At 38.6% G+C, this 12,719-nt stretch overlaps 1 protein-coding gene across 1 annotated transcript in view; it reads left to right on the top strand.

Annotated features, from left to right (window-relative positions):
* The window catches only part of ntsr1 (neurotensin receptor 1 (high affinity)), a 29,945-nt gene extending 20,889 nt beyond the window's left edge, over positions 1 to 9,056 (top strand). Inside the window, exons 2-4 of the mRNA XM_041778148.1 lie at positions 2,574 to 2,775; positions 2,895 to 2,979; positions 8,186 to 9,056. Coding sequence (XP_041634082.1) covers positions 2,574 to 2,775; positions 2,895 to 2,979; positions 8,186 to 8,441 — 543 coding nt within the window. The 3' untranslated portion in view covers positions 8,442 to 9,056. The remainder of the gene's footprint in view (positions 1 to 2,573; positions 2,776 to 2,894; positions 2,980 to 8,185) is intronic.
* Positions 9,057 to 12,719: the final 3,663 nt, after the last annotated feature.

The raw sequence follows: 12,719 nt of genomic DNA on the forward strand, positions 1-12,719 counted from the left end.
TATTTCACAAAAATTGCAGAAAATGTACCAATAAAATTCCTCAAATTTCCCTCAAGATTTAAGAAAATGACTAAAGATATTCCCTTCCCCAAAAATGTCTAATTTCCCCACAGGGGCTGTTTACCTAGAAGCATACCCATAGCATGATGCTGCCACCACTGTGCTTCGCAGTGGGGATGGTGGGTTTGTGGTGATGTGGAGTGTTTTGCATCTCGTCTGGTGACCAAAAAGCACTATTTTGGTCTCATCAGACCAAAGAAGTTTCTTTCACTTGAGCATGGGGTCTCCCACATGTCTTTTGGTGAACTCTAGTCTCTAGTCTTTGCCACTCTCACCTAAAGCTTTGGCTGGTGAAGAACCTGGGCAACAGTTTTGTCTGCAGGGGCTCTCCCATCTCGGCTGCTGAAGCTTGTAACCTCTTCAGAGTAGTCATAGATGTCTTGGTGGCCTCTCTCTCTAGTCTCCTTCACGGTCACACAAATAGTGAGGACGGCCTGAGCCACCAAAATTTACATGTGCCATATTCCTTCCATTTGATGATGACGGAATTAACTGAACTCTGAGGATTGTCAGTGCCTTGGAATTGTTTTTGTATCCATCTCCTGGCTTATACTTTTCAATAACATTTTCTCTGAGTTGCTTGGAATGTTCTTTTGTCATAATGGTGTAATGGTAGCCAGGAATTCTGATTAACCAGTGACTGGGCCTTCCAGACACAGTAGTCCTTATACTACAATCACTTGAGACACTAATTGTCAGACTATTAGCACCAATTGGCTCAGACTCTGTTGAATAAGGTCACTTTAAAGGGGTTGAATATTTATGCACTTATTTTACCTGACAGATTTTGACATTTGACATTATTTTGTACAAATCTGTTTAAACTTTGATTTTAAAGAGTTTTATTATCTTTTTTGACAAAGAAAATCCAATTATACTGACCATGATTGATTTATAAAATCAGTAAAAGTGTAAGATATCCAAGGGGGTGAATACTTTCTATAGGCGATGTATTGGAGCAAGTATTATGCTGCATATTTTTTTACCGTCTCTGCAAAGCCTGGCACTCTGGCGTGTAATCTGACACTGAGAAAGACTCTGGTTCTGAAGCTTCTCTTCAAAGAGTAGACGCTCAGCATGCAGGAGCAGAAAAGGATGATGTCAAGGTGTGGGCTCATGGCCAATCTCGTGTCAAATACTCTACATTCAATTTGCTTAACAAACATTTTTTCCTTTAACTTTTGTGTAGGTGAGAAAAGACCCTGGTTTTGGTACACTGAGCCCACTCGTAGCCACAGCCGCCTGCAGCCCCAGCACAGACACACACACACACACACAAGTACCAACACTCACACCGTACACAGCAGGTGGTCGTTAATCTCTGGTGACAAGCAGGTAAATTAGAAAAGTTCTTCAGACCTCGATAAGAGAAATGACTGAACAAAGAGACTCCCTACAGCTCTGTGTGACTGTGTGCTTGTTTGTGAGTCTGATGTCAATCAGATGTTTGTTAAAGTTTCTCTGTAAACTTTTCTCCCTCTGTCTGTCAGCGTCTCTGCCTCCTCAGCCCCCTCTGCAGGTGAACACAAAGTTTGATGACCTCTTCACCTGGATTTTCCACCTGAATTAAGCTGTCGAACACACACTCATGTTTTAATGAGCGTTATTGTGTAAACTTTAATTTTCTGAGTCAGACTCATTAACTCTGCTGCCTCAGACTTTCTTCTTTTCTGCTTTCACTTCTAATCAGTCAGCAGTGTGAGTTTGCTTTTTAGGGAGAGGGGTCAGGAGTCAGTCAGTCTGTTCATTAACGCCATTAACATTTTCATCCATGACTGTCCATAAGAAATATTTGTGGTGTGCATTTTGCATGTTTGAGGAGAGTTGTGACAAACTAATTCACACATATGGTGGGGGTTGGGGTTGTTGTGAAAAACTAATTTACACATACAGTTAAGTCTTTGACAAAAGAACGATAATCGACTCTACCATAGCATTGAAGGGGTCGTAGTGTTTCTCTTGGGTTTGTCTGCTCGCGGCGGTGGCCCACCTACCACCTGGCTGCCATAGGTGGGTTATTGGGAGTTTCATATCTTTGCAAAACTTTTGTAAATGAAAAGATCTTTCTTTTTTACAGTTTATTTGTTCATTTATCTACATCTATCCATCCACTCTCTTCTGTTTATCTAAGACTGGGTTGCGGTAGCAGCAGGCTAGGCATGTAAACCCATGCGTCTGTCTTTCCAGCTCCTTCTGAGGGATCCAAAGGTGTTCCCAGACCAGACAGGATATATAAGCCCTCCAGCACATTCTGAATGAATTAGTATTGCGTGCACACATTACAGCTATATTGTGGCTGAAATTTACATTTTTTTTTTTTTTTTTGACCGTGTTATTTCTGGGGCTCCATGCTTTTTAATGTTTATTATATGTATATAATTTTGTAAATCAACACCACAACTTGCTCGTACCCATTTATCTGTTTGTTTGCACTCGTTTGTTTGTATGCACTTATTAGTTAATAAAAAAAATACCAAAAAAAGTGTTGTGTATGTCTTTGTCTCCTTGAATAGGTAAACGCCTTCCTGTCCTTCGTGATCCCCATGGTGGCCATCTCTGTTCTGAATGGAGTGATAGCCAATCAGCTTCTGTGGATGTTCAAAGAGGCGGAGAAAGAAATCCGCGTCTGCATCATCGCAGGAAATCCCACCGTCCTGAACGTCACAGTGGAGCCGAACCGGGCCCAGTCGCTTCGCCACGGAGTCCTCGTGCTGCGTGAGTCTTCAACGCTCAGTCTTTGTTGTTGTTTTTGATGCTAGTCTGATCTTGTTGACAGATTTCTGCATCACATTGTGTTTTTTCATGCAGACTGTCTTTTGTGACACTCTCTCTAGGCGCTGTGGTCATCGCCTTCGTGGTCTGCTGGCTTCCATATCACGCCCGCCGCCTCATGTTCTGCTATGTCACTGATTGGTCCGAGTGAGTAACCATGGATACCACACATATACAGACTGAACAAACTTTTTTCTGGGCTGCTTGCCTCCCCATCAGTGTTTTGTTTGCCTCAGATAAATACTTTGTTTTTCTATGTAGTCAGTGTCACAGCAGGCGAGGGCACACAGGAGAGGCTTCTTGGCAAAGACAACAAAACAATACTAAAAAGTGTTTGAACTGAATGACATTAGAACTTTAAATAAGCTTCCTGAAACGCTCAACAGGAGCACATTTTAATTGAATTGGAAAGACGGAACATCAATACATTCTTTGTTTGAGCATAACTCCTCTCTGTATGTGGTTGTTTATGCGCTCAAAGTCACATAGAGAGTATGGAAAATTACCAAGCAGAATCTCTGCACTCTTGGGCAATTTAAGATGTACATCAAGCAAGAATGGGAAAAAATTACATTTTCAATACTTAGTGATTAGTGTTGTCAGTCCTCAGACGCTTACAGAGTGTTGTTAGAAGAAACGGTGATGTAACACAGTGGTAAACAGGCTCCTGTCCTGACATTTTTGGAGAGTGTTGCAGTTTTTTGCAGCATTTACAGCCTCCACTCTTCTTGGAAAGTTTAGCTCAAGACTTTGGAGTGTTTTTCTGAGAATTTGTGCCCAGTCATTCTGTAGAGCTTTTATGAGGTGTCTGTGCTTTTTTAACTTTTTTGACAGGTTTTTATATTTTTTTCTTCACAAAGAACATAAAACATTCACACAAACACTAAACATGAACTTGGCAAACTGAAAAAATTTATGTAGGCAGCCGTTACTTTAACCAGAAATCCAAACAATAAGACCTAGACTGTACATTGAGTGATGTGATACAATGGCAGCGGTAACTTTCTAGTTACACATTGATATGATTGATTTAACAGTGTTACATTCAGCTTAAATTTAATGTACTCTATAAATCGTTTCCATGTTTTCTCTAATTTAACAGAGAAGTCATTTATGGTATATCTGAGTTTTTCAAGCCTAAGGTGCTGCATCATGTCCCTCACCTACACTGAGAAAAATGAATCTGGGCAAAAGTAAATTTAACTTAATTTAATCTGTGATATCAACAATAAAAATCCATGTTTCTAGCTTGACATAAATACAGCTAATTTTGTAGTCAATTTATTTTGTTAATAAAACGGCATTATGATTTTTTTCCTGAACAAGAATAATTTAGGTAATATAAGCCAATCTTCCAAAGTTTATCCACATAACTAAGCCTGTCTTTCTTACCTTTACTCAGGTTCATTCTGTGTTTCAAAACTACAGATAAACTACATTATCCATGAATAAATGCCCCCTGATGCATTTTGGGTGTTTCAAATTTGTGATAAATGGCTTTTCTAACAATCAGGAATATAAAAACTGCTAACTGAAGACATGGCAGTGATGGTAGATCAGATTGGTGGGATTCAAATGTGGGGATATGTAGGCAGAATTTTCCCATGAGTGTTTCTATGCATTTAGATATGTTTAAATGTGATCAGTTGAGTTTAGATGTTGAATGTTGGACAGAGATCACTGCTGGGATTCCTTTCTTCGTCTTTGTGATGGATTATTGTTGATTTTGATGGTCAACACTTTTGCACTGTGAGTGAAAAGAGTACTTCCTGAAAAAGAGTTTGACTGCCTGTCTTATTATTGAAGTCAAAAACTTAACCATTCTGTGATGATTTCAGTAATGAGATAAAAACAAGAAGTAGTGGAAACATTTATAGATACTTCCTTTGCAAGTACTGTTAAAGGTTTTTCTAATGAATACCGCCAGTGGGAGGGAATCATAAATTATATGATATGAACTATTGTGTTAAACTACATTGAAAGCAAAAGTCATTTTTACAAGCCGAGTTCAATTGAAATTAAATGTATTATAAGGAAAATGAAAGAAATAAGTTAAAGATTTGTCTTGTTGAATCTACTTTAAAATGTAAGTGAATTTCACTTGATGTTTTTGTTCTTGAACTAAAACAGAGAAGTAGTTTTTTCAAAGATTAATCTGGCTAATCTACAAAAAGAATGTATGCAAAAAGTTGCTTAGCTTTTTCATTGTAGTTTGGGCTGAATTTTCTTTATCAGTGTAATGGGTTCAGCTAGGAGTATGCAAGGACTTCCAATTGTGAAGAATCAGCCTGAAATAAGACCCAAATGATAGCTAAAATGAGTAAAAAACACAAAAAGCTTGGAAGGCTTGGAAGAAATCTGGCAGGTGATTGTCATTGGCTCGCTGATTCACCATTATGGTGAGTTGTATATTTCTGAACCTTGTTTTTTTGCCTTTTGCATTATTTTATCACAAGGTTTTTATCCACCACACATGATGGCCAGTCCATGAAAATATTGCGATTTATGAAACTGGTCCATGGTGCAAAAATCGCGGGGACCACCGCTCTACACCACTCCATCCAGCGCTCAGCATTGGACTTGGTGATGCATCTGCTTGGGCATGGAAACTCATTCCATGAAGCTCCTGCTGCACCTTAGCAGTTGCTGGCTCTGCTCTTTGATTTTACATGGTCTTCCGCTAAGTTGCTGTTGTTCCTGAACACTTCCACTTCATCACTTACAGCTGACTGTGGAATATCCAGCAGGGATGAAATTTCACTAACCATCCTTTTGCAAAGCAAAGCAGTGAGCTCAGAATAACACATTTAGGATCACAAATGTTTGAGACTGCATGCTAGGTGCTCGATTTTATACACCTGTGGCAACAGTTTTGGTAGAAACACCAGAAATTAGGGATTAACAGGTGATAGAGTGTATTATATGTGTAAATGATGCAACCAGGTCAGATCTGCAGAGCTTTTACTCTTGCTGTGAAACCTCAGCAGTGGAGCCAACATGGCCACCGTTCAAACACCCCCTCACAGTTTAAGAGGCTAAGTTTATAATCTGTTTTTCTGTCACTTAAACCAAACAACAGGATTAAAAACATAAGGAAGAAAATGCCAATAAACAAACAACCCCGATCCAAATAAACAGAAATACCTAAATCATATGGAATAGAAACTTCCTTCAATTTTTTAAAAGTTGTTTTTAATTTTCAGGTGATGTTATGTCTTTTGAAAATATCCTGTCCCTTTTTCTGGACACACATTATCCTTTATATGTGTGTGTTTGTGTGTGTTTGTGTGTTCGATGCAGCAGGGTTTACTGAGAGAACGACACGGAGCTTCATGTAACAGGATCAGAGGATCAAACTACAATATTTACCCTGTGTGTTTGTGTGTGTGTTTAGGTGTATATCTAATTGTCAATATGTTTGTCTTCAGTATTTGTGAGGGTTTCTTTAACACCTTAACATCTGTTTGTGTGCATCTGAATGTGTTTCTGTTTGTGTTGGGATCTTGCTTTGTTGTGAGGTACTATCCATCCGAGGAGGCATCGCTGAGCATCCTAATGCCCTCCTCACTCCTCCTCTCTCCTCCTCCAGCATTGATAGATTTAGACACATCTCTGTACACTTTGATCTTCAGACTCTTTAGATCAACACTCTCAGTCTGTGCAGCTTCCTCCTGATGTTTAGGATGAAATATATTTTTTCATTTAAACTAGGGCTACTCCCTTATGGCATAAATCATAATTGAGATTATTTTTATTGGTACTGAGATTATGATTGTTAAACGTGAAGTCTATATAAAACTTAAACACTCTAAACACTGGAATACAAGCAATATATGACAATAAACGAGTAAAAAAATCATCAGTAACAGTGAATGAACAATAATAATTACTTTCATGGCTTCCTTGTCTCTTATTAATCTTTGGCTGGCGCTTGATGGTGTTTTGTGCCCTCACCTCTGCCTGGAAAGCAGCAGTTTGATGAAAGGTGCATCCCGCCCTCCCTCAGGTCAAGTTATGAGCTTAACCTCTCATTCAATCACCAGTCACCATCGTATCAAAGGTGCTTGGTGCTTATTGCTTTTTAGCTTTTAGGTACAAGTTTTTTATATGATACACCTTCTACCTAGATTAAAGGTCACATATTTTACCCTCTTAAGATAAGTTTATATTGATCTCAGAGGTCCTCAAAACATGCCTGTGACGTTTGTTGCCGAAAAAACACTCCAGTATTGGATTTTTACATGTCTAAAACCCCCTCTGTTTCAGCCCTGCTCAGGACAAGCTGTTTATGTGTCCATGGCTTTAAATGTTACTGAGCTGTCTGACTCCGCCCCTTTCAGGAAATGGCTGTGGCTTAATGGATGTGGCTCTCCTGATCCTCCTCCCTCAGCTGGCGGCTGAATGAAAGATCAGGAGAGGAGGGCAGAACTTTCTTCCAAGTGGGGAGGGCCACCCGAACCTGGGGGAGGGGCTAATTCCCTACATGACATCATGAGGGGAAATCTGAGAACAGCTTGTTTTAGCACACATTTCCTGAAAGGTGGTGAAAGAGAGGTGGGGGTGAAAAAGTAATTTTTGCATTGTATGTCCCCTTTAAAAAAAACAAGCTAACAAAGTCAATGCGGTTGAAGATCCTTGGCAAATTAAGAGAAGCTTCTAGGATGCTTAGTAACTCATTATATGGAGCCTAGCTGACTTCAAAGCAGCTAAAGACACAGTAGGGGTATGTTAGTGTCTTCCAGACTGCTGATACTGGCAACCTGCCAGGCAGCTTGTGGTTGTGGATGACTGTTAGGCAGCTAGGCTTAGTTCTGGCTTTCCTTCCAGGTACAGGTTTACTAGCTACATGCTAGGCAGCCCCTTTGATTTATGTGTTCTCGTTATCCGAGTATGTGGACAGAAGTCAGTCATCTTGGTCCTCCTGGTCTTACGATGATCTTATGATCCCCGACAACTTGTCTTTGGCAAGAGGAATACAAAAACAGTTGAGAAACAAAATAGTTGACATCAATCAGTCGTGAATGGGCTACAAAGTCATTTCTAGGCTTTGGGACTCCAATGAACTACAGTGAGAGCCATTATCCACAAATGGAGAAAACTTTCAACAGCAGGGAATCTTCCTAGTAGTGGCCAAACTACCAAGATTACTCAGAGAGCACACTGAGAGGTCACAAAAAGAACCCATAACAATTTCTAACCTCCCAAATACTTTTTCACTGCACTATACTTTTGAAAATCTCTGTATCAAAGTGGCCCCATCAGCCTTATATCTTTAGTCTATCACTAGCTCTGACTTAAATGAATAAGTCATTAGTCAAAGGTAACTCTCTCTCATTTCTCTCTGTCTCCTCAGCAACCTGTACGACTTTTATCACTACTTCTACATGGTGACCAACGTCCTGTTCTACGTCAGCTCAGCCATCAACCCCATCCTTTACAACCTGGTGTCAGCAAACTACCGACAGATCTTCTTCTCCACGCTGCGATTTGTCTGCGTCCCCTGTCGCCCGTCACCCAGAAGCCACGCCCACCCTCTGACCCGCCACTCCATCAGTATCTCCAGCAACCACACGCTGTCCACCAACATCATCAAAGAGACTGCATACTGAGTTAAACACAGCCGGCAATCACACGCTGTCCACCAACATCATCAAAGAGACCGCATACTGAGTTAAACACAGCCGGCAACCACACGCTGTCCACCAACATCGTCAGGCAGACTGAGGATAAACATGGTGTCCATAAACATCGTCAGGTAAACAATACAGATGATGAAGGATAATTTGTAATGACTGCTGCTGTGAATACAGGTGGGCTCAGGTGAGACACGCTGAGACTTAAAGGTGTCACTCAAGTGTTTGTGTTCCTCATGAGTCAATGAGAAGAAGAAACATGTAACGTGGTGTGTTTTTATTGGTGCTCTTTAATATTTCATTGTCTTTCTGTGTTTAAATATTAATGGTTAAAATTACAATGGTGATTTCACTGTTGTCATGGTAACACACAACAGGCTGGTGGTAATCCCATTTAATATCCTGGTTTTCTTATAAAAAATAATGATTGACATCATAACTTCTATCAAACTGTTTTTTTTTTTTTTAAACCACAACTGGTATTGATCTAAGTGTTGGAAACAGGAAGTGACACTATGAAGTCACACAGATACAGGAGGGTTTAGAGATGTACTCTATATCAATATATAATATAATATAATACACTAGGGCTGCCAGGATGAATACATTAATCACACTGTGAATAAGGTCTGTATATAGTGCATTGTTTTGTTTATTTGATCTTATTGTCATGCTCTATTTTCAGCCCACTTTGGTTGAACCAATGCAGTGTCTTCTGCAGCCACAATGATGCAAACTAAGTCCACCATTGCCCCTCAATGTCTCCAAATCTCACAGACAGCTCAGTAGACAAATCAGAGGTCTTTTTGAATCTTTGCTGTTTTCTTATTTCCTTTTCAGTCCATGATAAGTTCCTTTTTCCGTGGTTCAATTCATGTCATAATCTTCAATCCTCTGTGCTGCTCCCCTTTTTGAGCCAAGTTCACTGGGAGGAGAGAGCGACCTTTCATTCAGTCTATGTTAAATAATATTAGTAATATTATTAAGGGCAAACTTGTGGTTTGCTGTGAGAGGAGTAAACCGATTGACTCATCTGTTTGTGTTTCAGACTGGCCAGAGGAGTAATTTCAGTGAGCTGATTGATCCAGGTTATTTATTAGCCGTATGTTTGAGGTAAGAGGAGACTTTGTTGTTAAATGTGACTAAAGTCCTGTTAGTTTGGAAACAGCTCCAACTCTTACCAGGCTGCATAATTAAAAGCAAAAAAAAAAAAAAAAAAAATTTTGAACAGACTGATATGAAAAGAGGACAAACATCATGACGAGTGGTTTGATTGGTCAGATGTGTACTCCTCAGGAGCGAAACTTTGAAAAAATCAAAGGTTAGAAAAATATCAGCCACAATTTCACACAGCAAGATTACATCGCTGGTGGAAGCTTGCATTGACTCGCTACGTGCCTGAATAAAAATTATTTCATGCATGCAGGAATAAAATGCCCTTGGTGTGCAAGGGCCTAAAAGACCCTGTGGGAAATCCAAACTTTGTGTCTTCACACACTAGATATATTGGAATATGGTTGCTGTAAATGTAAAAAAGCTGATATCTACATGTGACTGTATTTTGCATTGAGACCTTTAGAAAGTTTTTCACCCCTTTCCTGACTTGGTTTAATTTTGTGGGGCAAATAGGTGGGCTAGTGATGTCATGAGCCCACAGTGGGGAAAGACTCCGCCCCTCTAACGCTACAATATAAAATCACAGAGCGGTTCATCTCTACTTTGAGTAGATAAAAGATTAAAACATTAACTCAAACATAAAAATGGAAATTGCCCGGAATTTATAAGGAGATAATAAAACAGTGAAAAGGTAAATGTTTGATATCACAAGATGCAGATGACTCTTGACTCATCCACTGAGCTGTCTGTGAGTTTTTTAAACTGAAATGAGACATTAGGGAGCATTGACAGACTTACTTTATGTCACTTTGGCTGCAGGGAGACACTGCATAGGCTTAACTAAAGTAAGCTGAAAGGGACAGTAAACTATGTTTTTAATGTAATTTAATAAATAATGAGTTAATTGTGGACCTTATTTGGTTTGCAATGAAATACATTTTTAATATGATATAATATAATATAATATGATATGATATATGTTTTTAAATTCTTTTTTAGACTGTGTTATCGCTGCTTTTTTAAGAAATAAAATCAAATTAAATTATAAAATAATTAATTCATAGCTGCATTAGAGGTAGTTTTACTGCATTACATTTTTTCTAACTTGCTATCTCAAACCTCCACATTTTAATTGCACCCAACTGTGCAGGGTTTTTTTTAATAATCAATTATTTATTAATAAATTGCCTATCTAGTTTAATCCAATCATCTGGTTTTCCTTCCCTCCTCCATTTCTGCTGCTTTTTGTCTGCAATGCTGCTCACCTTCCCCTCTCTCTGTTTCTTTCTGCCTTCATTAGTGTTTTTTTTTTTTGTCTGAAATGTAAGGCCCCAGAAAAATGAAAACAATCAATAATAATGTGGTTCTTGTGGCCTTGGAACTTTTTACTCGCTTATGAAACAGGGAAATAGATTTATGTTGTTTAGAAAAGACTGCACATCAGATGTATTAAAGGTTTGGACGTACCTCCGCACCTCTGTGTCTGTGAGAGCAGATGTGATCGATGTTTGATTGTGTTGATCTTTAGATGAAAAATGTAAGAATTAAGAGCGAGGACAGTATCGGCACATTTGTACCAAATCTACAAAGTTGAAGTGAAAGGTTTTATGATGATCTCAAGTGTGATTATTATGCGATCACATTTTTCTCTGTGATTAATTAAGTGCTAAAATTAATCACAATTATTTTGACAGCGCTTATTATTTAACATATAGCCGTTATTATACAATATATGTAGCAAAGACTTTGCCAAAGCACCAGTGATTATATTTATATTTTTAAACAGTGTTACAGGAGGAAAAAATGTGTCTAATGTAACAAAAAGCACTTTGATTTATTCTTATTTTCTCACTGTCTTTAGTTTTTTATTCGACAACTCTTACTCAGCACAGGTCATCCATCCATCAAACATTATTCAGATATGACTAAATCCTTACCATAGATATTTTATTTACAAAGACTGGACATTAATCCACCGTGAACACAGCACTAAGCATCAGCATCCCCCAGTTTCCATGGAAACAACATTCCACTGAAGCGCTCGGCATGGTTAAATTGAATTTTCTGATTGTATTTGAGAGCAGATTCTCTGTTTAACCCCTAACCCTAACCCTACCCAGCAGGAAATAATCATGATGAATGTAAAGACCTCCGCTGTAAATTAATGTTGAATGTGTAATGAAGTTCAGTGACTCGTTCAACGTCAGCATGATAAAACAGCTGTTTAAAGGTGTGTACAGATGTGTAAAGTGTAGTTTTCTATGTGTGTATTCAAATGTTTTCACAGGTTGATGTCAGTTTTGATGTTTGTTGTTTGTGAATATGCTTTCATACAAATGGATGTAAACAATAAATGAGCTCATTCATGAATTATATTATTAACTAAACCATCATCTGCCTGATTATTCTGTTTGGTTCAAATTAGAGGCTTTTATTTTGAAAGGCTGCTGGAGGAAACATGTAAATGAACTGGACAACCCCCCCCCCCCCAAAAAAAAAATCCCAAAAAAGAAACAAACAAACAAAAAAAAAAAAAACACTTAGAACTTCAAATCCCTGTCACATATTCACCCAGTCATATATAACATGAGATGTAATGATTTTCATATTTAACAATGAAAGACTGAGCCAGAGCAGGAAATCTGCCAAACTTCAATATAGAGTATTTTATCCTGAAAACATTTCTAAAGTGTTCTTCAGACATTACATTTGGGATGTACAAAATAGTCATTGATCTTGTCCATTCAACTCCAAATTCTAGCCAGTTCATCTGTGAGTCAGAGTGAATACTCAGTAAGATTTGAATAAATCCCTAGTGTTCTTGCATAAGGCCAAATTACAATGTTCTTTGACCTCAAGTTTAATCAGTAAAACCCTGTGTGGTTGTGGGGATTTGTGTAAAATTGAACCAGTAAATTCCTATTTTTAAACTATTTAACTAAGGAGGAAGGAATGATAGTGAGGCTCACTGACCTTGACTTTCACCTCTCAAATCAAGTGAGTTCACCTATTAGTCAGAGTTGACAATTATGGAAAGGTTAAAGGAAATCTCTAAAAACAAGTTGATCTATTGGATTGACAAGCAAGGGATGGACAAAAGGCCAAGTGACCCTAACCCTTTGATTTCCAAAATCTAAT

Source organism: Cheilinus undulatus, linkage group 21 (genome assembly GCF_018320785.1).
Source record: "Cheilinus undulatus linkage group 21, ASM1832078v1, whole genome shotgun sequence".
NCBI lineage: Eukaryota > Metazoa > Chordata > Actinopteri > Labriformes > Labridae > Cheilinus > Cheilinus undulatus.